General features: G+C 47.2%; 1 protein-coding gene and 1 long non-coding RNA gene across 4 annotated transcripts in view; one reads left to right on the top strand and one right to left on the bottom strand.

Annotated features, from left to right (window-relative positions):
- The first annotated feature begins 5,271 nt into the window (after positions 1-5,271).
- SERPINA12 (serpin family A member 12) overlaps positions 5,272-18,298 on the top strand; it is a 21,433-nt gene continuing 8,406 nt past the window's right edge. For 2 of the 3 annotated variants that reach the window (XR_004184792.1, XR_004184793.1), the window contains exons 1-3: positions 9,848-10,492; positions 12,187-12,457; positions 17,571-17,718. Coding sequence is in view for 1 of the 3 variants with exons in the window: in XM_017961499.3 (XP_017816988.1) it covers positions 9,859-10,492; positions 12,187-12,457; positions 17,571-17,718 (1,053 nt within the window). In the remaining 2 variants the exon portion in view is untranslated. Of the gene's footprint in view, positions 10,493-12,186; positions 12,458-17,570; positions 17,719-18,298 lie in introns of all 3 variants that reach the window. The other variant, XM_017961499.3, reaches the window with a different exon arrangement.
- LOC110743825 overlaps positions 10,642-18,298 on the bottom strand; it is a 12,284-nt gene continuing 4,627 nt past the window's right edge. Inside the window, exon 3 of the long non-coding RNA XR_002523487.2 lies at positions 10,642-11,033. This is a non-coding gene — a long non-coding RNA (uncharacterized LOC110743825). The remainder of the gene's footprint in view (positions 11,034-18,298) is intronic.

Here is an 18,298-nt window from a genome sequence, read left to right on the forward strand (position 1 = left end):
ATGGTATATCCATATTTGCCATCTTTTCTTTTCTTTTGTTTCTTTCTTTTTTTTTTTTTTTTTTTTTCTGTTTTTGAGATGGAGTCTTGCTCTGTCACCCAGGCTGGAGTGCAGTGGCATGATCTTGGCTCTCTGCAAGTTCCTTTTCCTGGGTTCACGCCATTCTCCTGCCTGAGACCTCCAAGTAGATGGAGTGGGTGGCGCCCGCCACCATGCCTGGCTAATTTTTTGTATTTTTAGTAGAGACAGGGTTTCACCGTGTTAGCCAGGATGGTCTCGATCTCCTGACTTCATGATCTGCCGGCCTCGGCCTCCAAAAGTGGTTGTTTCCACTTTAGGTCTATTACATAAAGCTGCTGTGGACATTGCAGTACACATCTTTGTAAACCCAGAAGCACTCATTTCTGTTGGGCATATACCCTGAGGTACAATGAATGGGTCAAAGGGTAAGCGTATGTTTACCTTTTATAGATCCTGCCAAGCAATTTTCCAACCAACACATTGGTGTCGGTTTGCACACCCACCCGCAGTGTAAGAGAGTTCCACTTGCTCCACATCTTGGTGTTGCCAGTCTTTTTAATCTGAGCTATTCTAGTGGGTGTGTAGTGAGTTCTTCCTGTAGTTTTGTTTTGCATATTTCTGATGATTAATGATGTTGAGCACCTTTTCAGATGCTTATTGGCCATTTGGATATCTTCTTTTGTGATCTATTTGTTCATGTCTTTGCTTAGTTTTTAAGTTGTTGTCTTTTTTCAGTCGATTTGTAGAAGTGCTTAAAAACAGGCGTGAGCCTTTTATCAGACACAGACATTACACATACCACTCCAAGCCTGTGACTTGCCTTTGTACTCTCTTAGGTACTTTTAGAGGAACAAGGCTCTTAATGTTAATGAACTTCCATTTATCATTTTTTTTAAATGGTTAATACTTTCTGCCTATCTCACGGTCACGAAGATCTTCTACTATCATTTGATACAAATTCTAGAAGAAAATATATTAATATTTGTGGGTTTTGAGGTTGAAAAATATTAAAGACCAATAGTTTCATATAGTTCAATCTAATACCTTTCACATTTAGGTCTGTGACTTCTCAAATTAATTTTTGTATGTTGAGTAAAATGGTCACTGTTTATTTTTTTCCTGTATGGACATCCACCGGTTTTTTGTTTGTTTGCTTTGTTTTGGTTTCACCACTCATTGAAAGGATCATCCTTTCCTTTGAATTGCAGTGATGCCCTTGTCACATATCAGGTGACTTCCTGTGTGGCTCTTTTGGATTCTCTAGTCCATTCCATTGGTCAACTTGTCTGTCTCTGTGCCAATAACTTAATGCTGTAGCTTTATAGCTATCTTGATACCTGGTGGCTGAATGCTTTAAAAGACCTGGGAATCATCAGGTGGGAATCACTTGCTTTGAAGTGGGATTCTCAACCTCTAGTACTTGTTAAATTCCCTGGAGAGAAGTTCTTAAAAGTACCCTCACCCAGGATTTATCCCGCCTCAACTAACTCAAAATATCTAGAGGAATGTTCTGAAAATAGATATTTTTAAAGCTCCTAGATGATTCTAATGCACTCCCAGGATGGAAACAACTGCTTTAGAAATAGGTTATTCTCATTTTACCATTAAAGAACCAGAAGCCCAAAGTCACATTTACAATTTCTGGAGGCATTAGATTGTTCACTCACTTTCTCCAGGATGCAAAATCCTTGATATACTTCTCTTGCCCTCAGTTTTCTCCTAGAGAACACCTACTTACCCTTCAAAACCCAGCTTAAGAGTGCCCCATCTATGATGCAGACCAGAGCACCCCAGCTAGGATCAGGTGCCTCCTGCATGTTCTCACCTCCCAAACTTACCTCTACCTTGGCCCTTACCTAGTGTGACTTGTATCTCTGTGTTCTCCTGTGTTCCCATCAGACCAGAGCTCTTGGAGTTAGAGTGTGGCATGGTCATTAACATGTTTCTGGCATCTGGGAGATTCAAAGAGTGAGGGTGAGGACCAGAAATTCCTAGCTCCCCTCTCACCCCTACACAAGGCAATAATGTAAAAAATATTCATGCCACCCCTCAGCCTCCAGCCAGTGTCTTGGGCCCATTAACTTATAACAATAATCTCCCCAGGCTGGACAATCCCCTTCATCCTCCTAGCCCCCGATGAACACCAGGCATAAATCCATGGGACCTGAATCCTAACTACAGGCAGTCAGGGCAGCCTCAAGTCTAGGCTGAGGTCCCTTAATGGGCACGTGGAGGGGGCTGCTCCTTCCCATGCCTATCTCCTTCACTGCTCTCCACAGACATGCACCTCCTCCAGGGCTCTTTTTCCCAGGCAGGATGGGCCCACCAAGGTATAGCGCCTGGCTGGCCTGCAGCCCACCTGTGGCTACCCTCTTCCCGTGGCCTACTGGCCTTTGGCACTGTCTGAATTCAGGCATCCCCAGTGCTGCTCACGTCACTCAGTGGGCATCCCCACCCTGGCCTCTCCCTGCATGTCTCCCGTGGGAATTTGCCCTGGAGCAGAGTGTGTCTGGGGCAGGCAGGGAGGCATGGCCCTCAGACTCACACAGGCCTCACCCTGTCATTAGAGGGCAAGGTTTTCCCTCCCAAACCAGGGGTACAGACCTGGATTCTGGGTCAGTGTCCAGCTTGCTGGCTCTGATCTTCCACCACTATAGACTCTACAGTAACAATAGGACCACCTGCACTCTTTGGTCTCAACCTGTCCTTCTATCTCCTCTGCAGCCCCTTGGTGACCAGAGCTGGCCAGTGTGAAGTCTCTTGTCTCGCCGTTCACATGGTGTCTCTGACCCACGCATCCCAGCAGGCAGGCCTTGCTCCCTGGGCGAGGGAAGGTGGTGGCTCAGGGGCTTCTTCGGGGGTACTCTCTGATCTGGGCAGCTCCGGAACCCACATCACCATAGCCTTGTTTGTCTAGGCCCTGAGTGCATAGAGTCTGTGGCTGAACCAGGCCTGGGAATGAACTAGTGTTGCCTCTTTCCAAGAAAGTTTCTCTGGGTCGCCTGCTCTGAATAGCGCTGGGAATGAGAGTCATGTCTTTGCCAAAAGCAGCAACCCAAAGGAAGGAAAAACACCACCCACGGCTCTTCTGAGGCCTCTGAGGTGCTTCGGTCAGATATGACCTACTGTGAAGCACCACTAAATGGGGAAGAAATACATGAATGTTTTTTCTGCTCACTGGAGCTCACTAGATAAAGCAGAATTGAAGATAGGCATGTTGAACTTATTGCTCTTCCATCCCAGGATCAGTGGGTTTGGAAGGTTCCCAGACATCATCAATGCTTTTCTCTCCAAGAGATAAAACTGAAGATAAGAATTTTATTTTATTTTAAGCCTTTGAAAAATTAATCCTAAAGTAGTATCTGTTTTTTAAAGACAATTTGGAAAATATAGAAAAGTAAGGGGGAGGCGGAGACAACAAAGCCCAGCCATAGTCTCATCACTCCAGCACAATAAATATACAATAGGAAAACAATTTGTAGTTTCCATGATCATGAACTTTGAGGTGAATTTTTAATTCCTGTTCTTCCTAATGGAACTTATGAATTTAGTTGTCTATTTGTCTCTCCTCGAACTTTTTCCCCAAAGGACTCCATGTGAGCTAAGGTAACAGAGGTGACAATTTGGAACACATGAAAAAATAGCAAAAGAAAATGGTGAGGGATATATGGGAATGACCCCAAGAAACCCAGTTATCAACCTGTTCCTATGGTCAGCAATGATGATATTTGGGTTGAATATTCAGTATTAGGACTCCAGGCTCATCTACTTGTAGACTATTCTGACTTCTATACCCAGAGAGAGATTGGGAAATAGAGTCGTTGCAAAAGGTGTCTACTGGAGTTCATTAGGGAAGCCACAGCCCAGTGGGCGTGGCCGGTACAATATCATGCTGCTGCCTCCACGGGTGAGGAGAACTCCTGGGGAGGTGGTGTGGCCATCCCAAAGCCTCCATCACCTGCCCACTCACGCCAGCTCATTTTATTGACCTTAGTCTTCCAAGAGACCATGGAAGTATAAATAATAAAGCAAGAAAGGCAGATGCATTTGGCTGGCTCAGTGGACTTCTGAATGTACTGTGAGTATAAGACCTTCCCTTTCAAAAGACCGAGTGCTTCTTGTCTATTCCACGTGAAGCTTTCTTCAGATTGAGGGAGGATATAGCACTATCCACAGGAGGGGGTATGAAAGGAAAATTCTAGAGGATCTCCAAAATCCAGGTAAACCCCTCTTGAGGAATTTGTTGAACGTCTTTGGCAGAGTGTTATGGATGTCTACTGCCAAGTGCTTTTCTAGAGAAAAAAGCTTCATGAATGTGGGGATGGGAGAGGTCTTGGGACATAAGTGGTGCCTCCAACTTGGGTCCACCCTTGCTGCATGATGCTGGCCATAGTCAGCCTTGTATGTGAGCTGTTTGGGAATCTTTCTCTCTCTCTGAGGACAGAGGCTAGATCTATCAACTCACTGATTCGTGGAGAAAGTGAGGCCAAGGAGCCTGTTCAATGCATTTCTGCAGAATTGCCTTCACCAGCTGGATTCTCACCACTGATGCACATTGCAACCATGATGTCTTCCTTTGTCCACTCTGAGCCTCATTTCCCTCTTTATGGCACAGATAATCCTGAAGTCGATGATCTCTCAGCCTTTCCAACCCACATATCCCCTCCCCTTAGAATGCAGTCACAGAAGGGGAGGAGGACCAGGTCAGGCAAACAGCTGGAAAGTTCTCGAGGGTTTGGAGAAGGCTGTGGGGCTTGCTGGGCTGAGAGTCAGTCTGCAACATCAATATGGACCATTTTCTGGGCATTGCTGTAGTGTCCCAGTGCCTGACACAGAGTGAGGACTCAAACGTATTTCTTTAAGAATGAAGGCAGAAATCTACAGGGCAAATTAAGAAGTGGAATGGGGACATGTGCTCCACTCTTTGTTTTCCAGGAAGGAGGAAAAAGTATATTTGCTGTGGTCATCAGAGTTTGTTTACGGCGCTTCTCTTACTTCTAACAGGGGAGAGAAGATATATCTTACCACCACTTAGTTCTTTATGTGCTTTTAAAAATAGTAATTTAATTTCTACTGTATATTGAGTGATTTCTTCTAAAAAAATATGAGTCCTTTAAAACAGGTGAGCCACAGAGCAGGCCTGGAGTGGCTCTTCAAGATGGGGCTCTGGTGAGGGTCTTCTGTTGGGAGGCTAAGGCACATCTTTAGCAAGGATTCCCCAGATTTCTCAGCCCAAGGGAGGGCACCGAGTTTACCCAGGTGCTACACACTCCAAGGGGTGCTTTGAAAAGGTTCTGAGGAAAGGTGGCATCTCAGAGGGCCTGGGGTTCCTGGGGCAGGAAGGGGTGCCTGGTGCATGCAGCCAAGTGTAGGAAGCATCTCCCCAATGAGCAGGGAACACATTGGTTGCCTGAAGCTCACTCTGTTGGTTCTCAAGACTTGGGAACTTGTCCAAAGTATTCTAAACATTTTGGTCTCATTGGCTTGAAGAAGGATATTACACCAACTCTTTCTAGCCAGTCAGTTTCATCTGAGGGAAGAGAGGGAGGGTGGTCAACTATCAGGAGAGGAGTGACCTGCCCAAGGACAGGGGGAGGTCTCTCTAAAGGAAACTGTGGTTCCAAACCACTGTGCGCTGAGTAGACCTTCTGTAGCCTGTGTGTGTTCTCCCTGTTTAGGTATTGTTTCTTCAAACTGTGGTGATAATGGGGGAAGCGCTTTGTAAATTTGGAAATATTATTATTGTTGAGTCTGCTGTCATCGTTCACTGTTGCTTCAGTTGGCTCATTGGGACGGTGTGGGAGGTGGAAGCAGTGCCCTCCCACTGCTACACGCCCTCTCATGTAGACTTAAGCCGCCTGTGCTACCTGTGCAGACGCTTCCCACCTGGTTTGGATCTGTCTTTAGGATGAATAACTTCCGGGTCAGTGAGGCACTATTTTATCTAGTCATAAGAGGAGGAAATTATTTTTCCAAATTAATAGGGAGCATGGGAGTAGGATGGTCAGAGACTTGAAATACTGACTATAGCCTTATGTGTCCTATGTGTACCCCATGGGGTTCGGTTTCTATCTTGTTCTCTTTTTTTCTTGGTTTTGTTTTAGCTTTATCTCTTTATTTATTTTGAGTGACAGCCAAACACACACAGATACACGCACACACACACACACACACACTCCAAACTAAAAGCCAACAAACAATTGCTCAACTCAGGAGAGCAACATATCAATTGATTGGGAAATAACCGGTTGCTCAGCTATTTTAATTGATGGAATTAAAAATTAGCCTACTCAGGTATCTAACCCAACTGACAAATTTGGGTCAGTTTAAAGCCCGTGATGATAGATGGAAAGGCCCAGAATTGGGCTGGTGTGGGCTGTTTGGGGGAGAAAGGCCAGATGTTGGCACTCAGGGAGCCAGGGCAGGAGGCCTGGTGGGGACTGTTGTGACACAGGCATGCAAAGGTGGGAGGGTGCTGAGACCTGGCCAGGCCAGGGTGTGGGCTGTGTCCCTTGGGGGGACGGTGGTGGCAGTACCACCTGATCACCAGCATCTCATGGGGGAAGAAACCAAATTATCACCACCTTCCCCTCATTTAATAGATGAAGACACTGTAAGCCTGAAGGGTGAGGAGACTTGCCTTGAAACGCCTAACAAACACACAAGCTGGGGAGAACCGCTATCCAGACCTGGAATTCCATAATCTGTTCTCGTTTCTGAAGCTTGGCAATGTAGAGAAAACTTGAGGGCACAGCGACTGAACATCACGGTAAAGCTGTGCGTGCCACAGTGTTCCCGGGATGGCGCTTTCTGCAGGTTCCTTCCCTGCTCCGGCCCTGCCCTGCCCGGCCTCGTCCCAAGGCTCCTGCCAGGCTGCTGAACGTCCTCCATGTCAAATGGCTGTGAAACCTGCTGCTGAGAATGTTTTCTCAGCTCCTTGAGGGAGGGACATGACTTAACTTCTCCACTTCTAGGCACTGGGCACTTGCGCCCACTGTGAATAGCAGAAGCCTCTGTTTTTAATCCAGGCAGCCTTTGTAAACAATGCAGCCCCCTAAACCCTGAGATGGAATCCTTCCCATTTTCTATTTTCTTTTGTTTATCTGAAGCATCCTTGGGAATTTTACTAATTTCTCTTCTACAGTCTGTTTTCAGACAGCCCATAGAGCCCTTGTTTATCACCAGCTGTTATTAAGTTTTACCAAAAAGTAGTTTTTGGGGGTGGAAGGTGCTTAGAGAGCACCTAGGTTCAGAGAGGGAAAGTGCTTCCTGGAATGTCACACAGCTACGAAGGCATGAGAGCAGAGCACAGAACTCCTGCCTACTTCGTAGTCCTGGCATTTAAAAAAAAATTGTATCTGCCCGTATTTGTGAGGATGTTTTTGGCTTCAAGGAAATGACGATGTAACTCAATGTCACTGGGGGTCCAGAGGCAGGGTGCGCTCTGGGGCCAGCTTTTTCCATGGCCCCAGCTCCGGTTTGTCCTAAGAGCCCTTGGATGCATCCTCTTTGTGCTCTGGCTTTGCTTTCGAGTCACTTCCCCCATGGGGCAAAGTTGCTGTTAGTCCCTGCCTGCCATACCTTCCTGCCCAAGATATCCCGGGAAAGAGACAGGGCAGCACCCCAACATTCCAACAAACAGTCTTGAAATCCTCCCTCATTGTACCTCTTAAGCCACATGCCCCTCCCTAAACAAGTATCAGGGCAGAAATTCCCACCTGCAATGATTGGATTAGGTCTGGCTCCTGAAGCAACCAGTAGCAGGAGAGTTGAGATGCCCCTGCACCAATCAGGCCCTCCATTGGAATAGGGAGGAGCTTCTGTCCCTGAGGCACATGGGCTGCCTGAAAGAAGAGTATATTACTGAAAATAAGAAAAAGAAAAAGAAGATGAGGAGGAGAGGATAAGAGGAGAAGAAGGGAAGGAGGGGGAAGAGGAGGAGAAGGAGGAGGATGATCTATTGGGAAGCTGGGAGAATGGATGCTGAGGGAGCAATGAGCATTATTCACTAGAATTTTCCAATACTATACTACAAACTCCTTGAAGACCTTTGTTGTGATCAAGGCTCTATCCACAGTGCTTGGCATAGAAGGATTTGGACATGAAGAACCTGGGAACTGGGGACACTCCCAGGTACAGGTCCTGCCTAGTGTTCATTCATCTGCTTATTCAGTCAACCAGAAAGAGCCAGGCATGGGAATTTAGCTGCGCAGACCCTGTTGGTGGCTGACCCAGTTCCCCTTTGCTGGTACTGCTGTGAGGGTTGGCTGCTGACAGCTCATAGTGGCCTTCCCCTCTCCAGAAAATTGTCCTTGGCTGATAAGACCTAATTGACCCAGTTATGTACCATGACCTGCATCCACAGGACAGATCACAGCCACCAACTGACTGATTCTGTCCAAAAGGCCAGCCTGGAGAGCCCTTCCACTGTGGACCAGGCCAAGGCTAGATGTCACCTTGGCTCCTTCCCTTTTCCATCCCACTTCCCTCACTTCCCTACAGGCTCCTGCTGAGACAACTGCCTCAATACATAACATGCACCTAAATCCCCATCTCAGGTTCTGCTTCTAGGGAACCCAATCTAAGACAACCATGAATAGCCTTTACTGTGGACAGGCTGACTCTTACCCATGAATTACAGACATGCAAGATATAAATCACAGGAAGAAAGCAGACTAAATGATATAACAGATGACCAAGTAAAGAAATCTGCCTTCATTTTACGTATGAATTGGTATAACCATCACTGACAGTAGTATGTCCAACCAGAGAAATCAATAATTAGGCCAACACGCTTTTGGCATCTCTCTGCAACATTAGGACTGGAGATTAAGGGCAAAGAGTAACTAAAAGTCTTGTCTCCCAGAAGCTCACAGTGCCGTTGGAAGATGTCAAAGCTGAGAGGTGGGTGAAAGGAGCAGCAGTCCTGCGCCAGGCAGACCTGGCTGTTCCTTTCCCATGGTGCCATCCCCTTCCCTCCCTGGGAAGGGCGTAGGGAAGAAGGTTTCCTGGAGACCTAAGTCCTTCTGGTATGAGTATCCACCACCTAGAGAATATATGCGCTTAAACAAAGGGCTTGATCTCTGCAAATTAGTCATGATTCTTTTGGCTGAAGGGGAAAAAATTCACCTCAAACCAGCCAACTCTAAAAGGGAAATTTATTGGCTTTTATAACTTGGAAACATGGAAGTGGGTAGTAAATTGAGGTAAAGCTTAGTCCAGGGTCTCCGAAGATGTCATCGGATGTGTCAGTCCATTTCTGTCTTTCCACCTCCCTCTATTGCTCTCCTCTCCTACATGTGGAAACCATGGCCACATTCAGCTTCAGGGCTACTTCACAAAGTTAGCTGCCTCAAAGTTTAGGGGCTTTTACATTCCCTTAGAAAGACACTGACTGGTCTGATTTTGGTCCACACTCTCGTCTTTAACCAGCCAGTGTGGCAAAGGAATGAAGTATTATGACAGTAGGTCTGGGTCACATGCCTACACTACGGGGTATCCTCACTGTGGTCCAATGGAGGGGAGGAGAGCTGTTCCTCAAAGGAATTGAGACACTGTTTCCATAAAGAGGGTACAAAAACAAGAGATGTCTTCTACATTCAGTCCTCCTATTTACAAAATGTAGAAAGTCATTTCTAGTCCCCAGGGTGACTACAAAGGTTAAACGCTATGAACGGGTCAAAGCACTCACAAACTGCGATGTACAACACATACTAGTCACTGTATTTCTTCTTTCATCTGGTCTTCCTCTGGGTAACTTGTGGGCGATGGGGTTATCATGTTCTTTTTTTCTGCTAACCTCAGGTCTACTACTCAACAAGATAGTCTTCAAGGAAAATGAACCCCACGCTGGGCCTGGCTATTTTTCTGGCTGTTCTCCTCACTGTGAAAGGTCTTCTGAAGCCGAGCTTCTCACCAAGGAATTATAAAGCTTTGAGCCAGGCCCAAGGGTGGAAGGAAAGGAAGGCAGCCAAGGAGCTTACAAGGCAGAACATGGATTTTGGCTTTAAGCTTCTCAAGAAGCTGGCCTCCAACAGCCCTGGCAGGAATATCATGCTATCCCCCTTGAGTATCTCTACAGCTTTCTCCTTGCTGTGCCTGGGTGCCCAGGACAGCACCCTGGATGAGATCAAGCAGGGGTTCAACTTCAGAAAGATCCCAGAAAAAGATCTTCATGAGGGCTTCCATTACATCATCCATGAGCTGAACCAGAAGACCCAGGACCTCAAAGTGAGCATCGGGAACACGCTGTTCATTGACCGGGGGCTGCAGCCCCAGCGTAAGTTTGTGGAAGATGCCGAGAACTTTTACGGTGCAGAAACCATCCTTACCAACTTTCAGAATTTGAAAATTACTCAGAAGCAGATCAATGACTTTATCAGTAATAAAACCTATGGGAAAATTAACAACCTGATAGAGAATATAGACCCTGGCACTGTGATGCTTCTTACAAATTATATTTTCTTCCGAGGTAAGGCTTTTGGCATGTTGGTGTGGAAAGAATAGGATGACCATTAGACTTGGGTTAAAAACCTGGGTTGGCCACTGTTTGCTCTTTGACCTTGAATTCATATGTCATTTATCTCTCAGAACCTCACTTTTCCTATCTGTAAAATGGGTACCATGATACATAACTCATCATACAATTATCAAGATTTAAAGTGAAAATGTATGTGAAATGAGCTTTATGAAGTCTGTCATTTTCATGATTAGTGATTATCCTAACACAACATTGGTTATAGAGGTCAGAATTACATTTCGTTCCCATCTCTTAGATGAGAAAAAACATTCAGAGAGAGATTAACTGACTTACTCCAAGTTACAAAGCCCATCATTGAGAGTCAGGACTGGAACCCATTTCTCCTGGCTCTAGCACCGTGTGCTTTCCAGCACTTTAAGCAGACACCTGAGATGGTGATTGTGTTGATTATGGTGATGGTGATCACTTGGTGGGTCTTCTTATATATAATATATATGAATTCTCCTTATCAGACTTTATGTATTTCCCAGATCTGATGGAGAGAGACAGAAAAAAAAGACGGAAGAATGTTTCCAAATTTCAGCTTTATCCCCCAACACCACACAGAACACGTATACACAGACGGGTTGGCCAAAATAGGTGAGAATCAGAGGCCAACACCCATCAGTCCAGATAAAATCACTGCTGGAGTGTCGGGAACATGGTACTAAATATAAAAAATTGAGGGTTCTCAAAATCCACAGGCAGATTGACGGCTAAGGAAGAAAAACGGTGACCACTGGCAGTCTAAAACCTCAATGTGCCTAAACCAGAGAAGGAAAAGGGAGAATATGGAATTTCCTGAAATCCCTATGTCCCCTAGATAACAATAGGAATAACAGTGAAAATAACGATGCTGATGACGACTAGCACCTACTCAACCTCACTATACACAGGCACTGAGCTGTGCTGCCTTATCCCGCTACATGTCAAGGCATCCCTATGAGGTAGCTGTCAATATCCTCATTCTACAAATAAGAACACTGAAGTTCAGGGAGATTGAGACACTTATCCAAGGTTAACCCTTGATAACCTTTTGGACAGGTTGATAGAACAGTGAAGCCAGGATTTGAACTCAGGGAGTTGGCCCTACAATGAGGACTCTTGGGTGGCAAGTTTGAAAGACCCAGGTCTGAGTTTATGCCCAATAGGTCAAGGTATCTTCAGAGTCCAGGCACCCAGGCCTCAGTGTTCACTGCTCTTTGGCAAGCTCCCAATGGCAGCCTGTTTCACCAGTTTTCTTAGTTCCACATGACAGCAGCTCCTTCAGGACTGACTCAGATTAGAATCAAGCATTTCTACTCACATCAGACTCAATTAGCCGTCATTAATTGTAATGCAGTCCCCTCTGTTAGGACATACTCAGTGGGCTTTCTCAGGCTTAGGGGAACCTGGGCTTATGGTAGTCTGCTTTTCCCCTCTTAATTTAGCAGTCTAGTCCTGACTTCTTTGGGAACTAATAATTGCACCTGAGCCCATCTCATCAGAAATCTCCAGGACGTGGAATGAGGGCAAGGACTTCCCTGATACCCCAGAACATCCCCTTTCACCCTGAATCCGTGTGGACAGAGACTAGTGGTTAGTTGGATTTAGTCACCTTTTTTCCCATGGGATAATCATGTCATTTTGTCTTTCTTCAAACTAAGCCAGGTGGCAACATGAGTTTGATCCAAATGTAACTAAAGAGGAAGATTTCTTTCTGGAGAAAAACAGTTCAGTCAAGGTGCCCATGATGTTCCATAGTGGCATGTACCAAGTTGGCTATGATGATAAGCTCTCTTGCACCATCCTGGAAATACCCTACCATAAAAATATCACAGCCATCTTCCTCCTTCCTGATGAGGGCAAGCTGAAGCACTTGGAGAAGGGCTTGCAGGTGGACACTTTCTCCAGATGGAAAACGTTACTGTCACGCAGGTAAAGTGGGTGCCTAGCCCTCGCAGCTTTTTCCTTCTCCTGTCTTCCCTCTTATTTCTTCTCTCTGAGCTCTTACCTCATGGCCAAGTCCTCTTCTGGGCTCTATAATAAACTTATATCATGGTGAGAAGTAGACTGGGGAACAAATCACAGGAATAGAGTGAAGTGCTTGACTCTTTGAGGGAGATTCATCAAGACTGTGAGAGCACAGTAGATGGAGTCTCAGTGGAGGGTGGTGGTCAGGGAGGACTTCACAGAGGATATGGTATTTGAACCAAGTCTTCAAGGTTGGGTGGCAGTCTGTATGAAAGGCGGAGGAGCAAAGGAAACTGCAAGGACAAACACGGGCTGTCAAAGAGAGCTGTGAGTTGTGAGGAGAATGATGTTGTCAACTGTGGTGTCACAACAGTTGAAGCTGTAGGGTGGCTGCTCCCCCACTGAAGAAGATGTTTCCAGCGGGAAGGGCAGGTGAAGCTGTGCAGATCTCGAGGGATGGCAGCGCTCTTGGAATGCCCTGGCACTTAGCTCCCCCCTTCCAGAAATGTGACTTTATTGAAAGCATTCAGAACCAGAATTTTCCTTTCTCGAGCCTGCAGCTCACTCTAGATATCACAGATGCATTCTGCAATGCCTCCAAGGCCATGTTCCGTGTGAAAGGAGTCACGTCAGTTCAGTTCAGTTACCATCCACAGGTTCCCCCATGTTGTCTCAACATGGGGACATCCCAAAGGGACTGACATGTTTCAGCCTGCACTCTACAGAGTTTTAGAGTTCATAGGGATGTCTTGGGAGATCTCCCTAAGGAATTCGGGGCTGTAGAAGGTGAAGAGAAGGTGAGAAATGGGAGGAATGCCAGGTCTTCCACTCTTGGCTTTGTGAGACATGGACTCCAGAATATGACTTTTCCTGTAGGACTCAAATTACATTGAGACCCTGCAGTTGATTTGCTGGAACTTGCCATCCTGACTGCACTCCAGTCCCATCTCCAAGCCATGTCTGATGATTTCCCCATGGGGCTACAGCTCAGGTGCTGCACTGGGGGCTTCACGTTCCCCTCACCAAGGCCCTCTGCAGCCCCCAGTGCTGTGACCACCATCAGGCCACGATCAACCACACAGAGATGTTCCCTGGGGACGGCCACCATCTCTCTGGCTTCAGGCTTCATCTCCTTTTGCACCTTTACTCAAGAGTGGAATAGAACCTTCGAGATTTTCCGTAGGCCGGTGCCAGACTTCCTGGAGGTTTGGGAATAACAGAACCAAAACTCTCGCAGGAACCCAGGATAACTTAGAGTGCAGTTACTTAGAAGTGGCATCTTGTAGAGTCCAAGTGTAGGCTGCTCTCAGTGTCTCTTCCAGGGCACCTCCTTCCATTTATCTAGTGCCTGCTCCTATCCCTCTGGGACTGCTTCCCGCATCTCCATGACTTGAGGCCAGGCCTCCTCACCAGGAGGGCCATAGAGAGGAAGGTTCCTCTCACCCAGGAATGTCTTGCCTACCCAGTCACTTCTGGCCTTGGAATGACAGGCAGGGAAATGTCTACCTTCCCAAGAAGAAACTCCAAATCCTCTTGCAGGACAGGGGGCTTTGCCCACAGTCCCCAAGGAATTACATTTGGTTAGAACATGATAGGCAAATATTCCTACTGTCTGAGCTCATTATTTCTGGGAGATAAGTGGTCAAGTTGCTTTGATCTACAGGTGAGAAGCATAGTCCGGACATCTCAGTGGTCCGCTATGGGGTGGACGGGATATCCCTATGTGTTCTTCCTGCAGTCTCCTCCACACGGGAGAAGACCCTGAGCAGAAAAATCACCTTTTCCCTAAAAGAAGTAACCAAGTCAACAGACACACACCAGTTTACATGTGGGTAGAACATGTCAGAATTTAGGCTTCGGATGACTTCCACCTGGCCTCTGTGCAGGAGGCAGACACCTGCTTTGGAGTTGCATAATTTGAGGCCAGGTGCTGCTCCTCTGATTTCCCCAGAGGAAAAGCTCTATTTCCCAGGGTCCACCTTTAGGAGCAGAAAACTGCTGGTGGTTTTGAAATAGCCATTGTCCTATTCAGAAGTGTTGAGGGTCCACTCTCAGCCTGGGCACCCCACACATTTCTGTACATATTGGTATATGCACTCACCTGCCAGCAGCAGCTGCATTTAATGCCTTCCCATGTTGGCACAAACGAAAGCATATCTCCCCATTAACGCACTGGACCTAGGGCCCTTCGCTACTCAGGAACATCACCCTAGAAATCCTCTCCTCACTTTCCTACATCAGCATATGTTTTTCTCTCTTCTGAATCATTTCCGTCAGATACAAAGATGCTGTTATCTTCCATCTCATCGTGAAACCTCGTAGCGGGCCAGGGATAACTTACAGCTCATAGAAGAGGCTTCTATGCAAGAAGACAAAGCAGGTGTCTGCCTTCTGTGCAAGCGACCTGTGCGGCTTATGCTGGCCTGCAGGAAATCTCAATGCTCTTGTTTTTCCCAACATGAAAGTTTCTCTTGAGCCTTGTTTTTCCCCAGTTATTCCCCCATTTCGTCACTCCGCCTTTGCAGGTGAACACCGTGAAGCAGTTGCCTCTGTTCACAGCCCCTAGTTCCTCTCATGCTTTCCCAAATCCACTCCAGTCCAGCTCCTGCACCTACTTCTCACAGACAGCTCCATTCCCAGGGCCTCAAGGGTGTCTGCGTTGCAGAGTGCAGTCAGCCTCGGGCCTCGCTGTTAGGCTGGTTGGTGTCCCCACCTCCTTAAGGTGCTCTTCATTTGGCTTCAAGCTCTCCACTCTCACGGCACCTCCCACCTTTCCCCTCCTCAATCTCCTTTGCTGGAGACCCCTCTCCTCCTCCAGGTCTCAGAGGTGAGTGTCTCAGGGCTCAATTCCCAGCCTTCTTTTCTGTCTATACTTACTCCTGAGTGAGTGCACAGGCTCAGACCTTTAAACGCTGTCTCTATTACCACGACTGCCATGCTTCTAGCCCCAGCCCCTGTTCTCCCCCAAACTCCAGAGTCATGGATCTTTCTGTTTACCCAGAATCTCCCCTGTATGTGTAATTGGAGCTTAGAGTCAACACATCTAGAATGGTGTCCTGATCTGTCCCCAGGGAGCCTCCCCAAGCCTGCCCATCTTAGTCAATGGTGACTCCATCTTTTTAGTTGCTCAAGTCAAAAACCTTGGAGTCACCCTGACTCTCAAATGCCTCATTCTGTCTGTTAGGAAACCCCTTTAGCCTACAAGAAACTACATCTGGAATTTGGTATCTTTCCACCATCTCTATGGCTCCCAACATCCGACGACCACACTGGCTTCCAAATGGTCTCCCAGCATCAGTTTTGCGCATCCCTACTTCACACACACCACCAGCACCAAGAGTATATTCTTAACAGAGGCGACAGAATGATCTTTTTAAATCCTAAGCAAGACTATGTCACTCCTCTCTTCAAAACCCTACAGTGACTGCCCATTTTATTCAGGAAAAAAAAAATCCTAATTTGTCTAATTCCCTTGCATGCCTCAAGGTTTGCTCAAACCTTGGACTGATCCCTGATTTCTGCAAGTTGACCTATTTATTTTTTTCCATAGCACTTACTGCCTTCTGCATACTACCAGTACATGTATGTAGGTTTAGGTGGTACTTTTTGCTATGTTGATTCTGTCCCCTGTCTTCCCTGCTAGAACACACAGTCAGGGGCAGGGATCTTTGCCTGTTCTGTTCATAGATGCATCTCCAGCACCTAGAACAGCACCTGGTATACAGTGGGCATTTAACAAATGTTTGTTGAGTGAATGAATTAGTGGAAAGGTGAATTTGGGAGTCGTCGGGTCTGTGGATGATACTCAAAGCTGTGAGACTGAATGCCATTCATGGGGAGGGAGTGAAGGTGGAAAAGAGAAGGGGACCAAGGTCTGAGTCTTGGAGCAGCAGCGTAGCTGGTAGAGACAGGTGGGGTGGAGCCAGACAGGGGCAGGAGTGGTGGGGAAGGAGGAGAAGCCTCAAGGGTGGACTTGGAACGCTTCACCCTGGGGAAAGAGATTACTGGCAGGTGCGGCTCACTGAGAGTTGACTCTGGGATGTGGGGCTGGATGTCAACGGTGACTCTGGAAAGAGTTACTTCCATAGAAAGTTGAGGTCAAAGAGCCGACTGCAGTGGACTGAGGCAATCGTGGGAGGGAGTGGAGATAGCTAGCAGAGACAACCTCTGCTACAAAGGGAAGTAAAGAAATGAGCTGGAAGCTGGAAAGGCAATTCAGGGCCAAGACAGATGTCTTGGCATTAGTTTTTGAGGATAGGGTGCAGCCTTCTCCAGAGGAGGATCAAAGGGGCACTGTTGAAGGATGATGCAGGAGAGAGAGGACACATAGGCAGGAATGAGGTCCTTGGGTAGGTGGGAAAATAGGGTGCAGGGCCAGGTGAGCAGGAGTCCAGGGTCTGCAGGTACCTCAGGAGACCCTGGCCCCAGGCTCCGGGCAGGAAGCTGATCACGGTTCAGCCACAGAGGATGTGAAGTTGCTAGTTGGAGGGCAGGAGGATGGACACCTGCTAAGTGCTGACTGTCTGCTGAGCACCTTGCCTGCATTTGCCTTAGCACCCCTAGTGTCCCGCGGGAGAGATGATGATCAGCTTCCTTCTCACGTAAGTGACTTAGAGAGGGAAGGTCATTTGCCCCAAGTCACAGAGCTCATGAGAGGCAGAGTGGATTTGAACCCAGTTCTGTCTAGCTCCAGATTCTGGATGCCCTGTTCCCTTCAGCGTCAGATATTCCAGGGTCAGGGTGGGCTCAGGGCTCAGGCACGGCAGTGACTACAGTGGGGACATCGTCAGTGACTGCGGCTGAAGGGGCTCTGAGACAGGGGGACTTGAGACTTGAGAACACTCCCTGTACAGGGCTCTGGGGCAGGTGTGCTGGGAGGCAGGGACACTGTTCAGATTGCTTACAGTGTTTTGAAACCAGGGTCCCAGGGTTAAGGAATCCCTCCTCATTCTGTGGATGGAGAGAGATTGGAGACCTTTGGGGCTGGGAGGACACATTTCATTCGTCACGTATCCTGAGGCCTGCCCTGCAACACGACAGGACTTGACCACTCACCCTTGTCGTGTCAATTCCCCAGGGTCGTAGATGTGTCTGTGCCCAGACTCCACATGACGGGCACCTTTGACCTGAAGAAGACTCTCTCCTACATGGGTATCTCCAAAATCTTTGAGGAGCATGGTGATCTCACCAAGATCGCCCCTTGTCGCAACTTGAAAGTCGGCGAGGTAAGCCTGCCTAGCCTGGACTCCACTCCCTGCAGCACAGGGGCCTTCGCCCAGCCCCGGGCCAGAGCCAGGGTCACAGTGGCTGTCAGAGCCAGGACTCCACCCACTGGTTGGAGCGGCCATGAATCCAGCTGTGACCCTTACCAATCCCGTGATACTGGGCAAACCACATAACCTCCCCCAGCCTCATGCTTCCAGTCTTTAAAACTGCTACTATTTTGGAAATCTATTCAATGTAGCAAACATTGATCAAGGCCTGGAACAGTTATCAGGCCTAGAACTGGTCTAGATCTAACCCAGACTCTCTCTCAAAGGCAACATGCCTCTTTCTTTCTTTCTTTCTCTCTCTTTCTCTCTCTTTCTCTCTCTCTCTTTCTTTCTTTCTTTCTTTCTTTCTTTCTTTCTTTCTTTCTTTCTTTCTTTCTTTCTTTCTTCCTTCCTTCCTTCCTTCCTTCCTTCCTTTCTTTCTTTCTTTCCTTCCTTCCTTCCTTCCTTCTTTCTTTCTCTTTCTTTCTCTCTTTCTTCCCCTCTTTCTCTCTTTCTTTCTTTCTTTCTTTCTCTCTCTCTCTCTCTTTCTTTC

Source organism: Papio anubis, chromosome 7 (assembly GCF_008728515.1).
Source record: "Papio anubis isolate 15944 chromosome 7, Panubis1.0, whole genome shotgun sequence".
NCBI classification, from domain to species: Eukaryota; Metazoa; Chordata; class Mammalia; order Primates; family Cercopithecidae; genus Papio; species Papio anubis.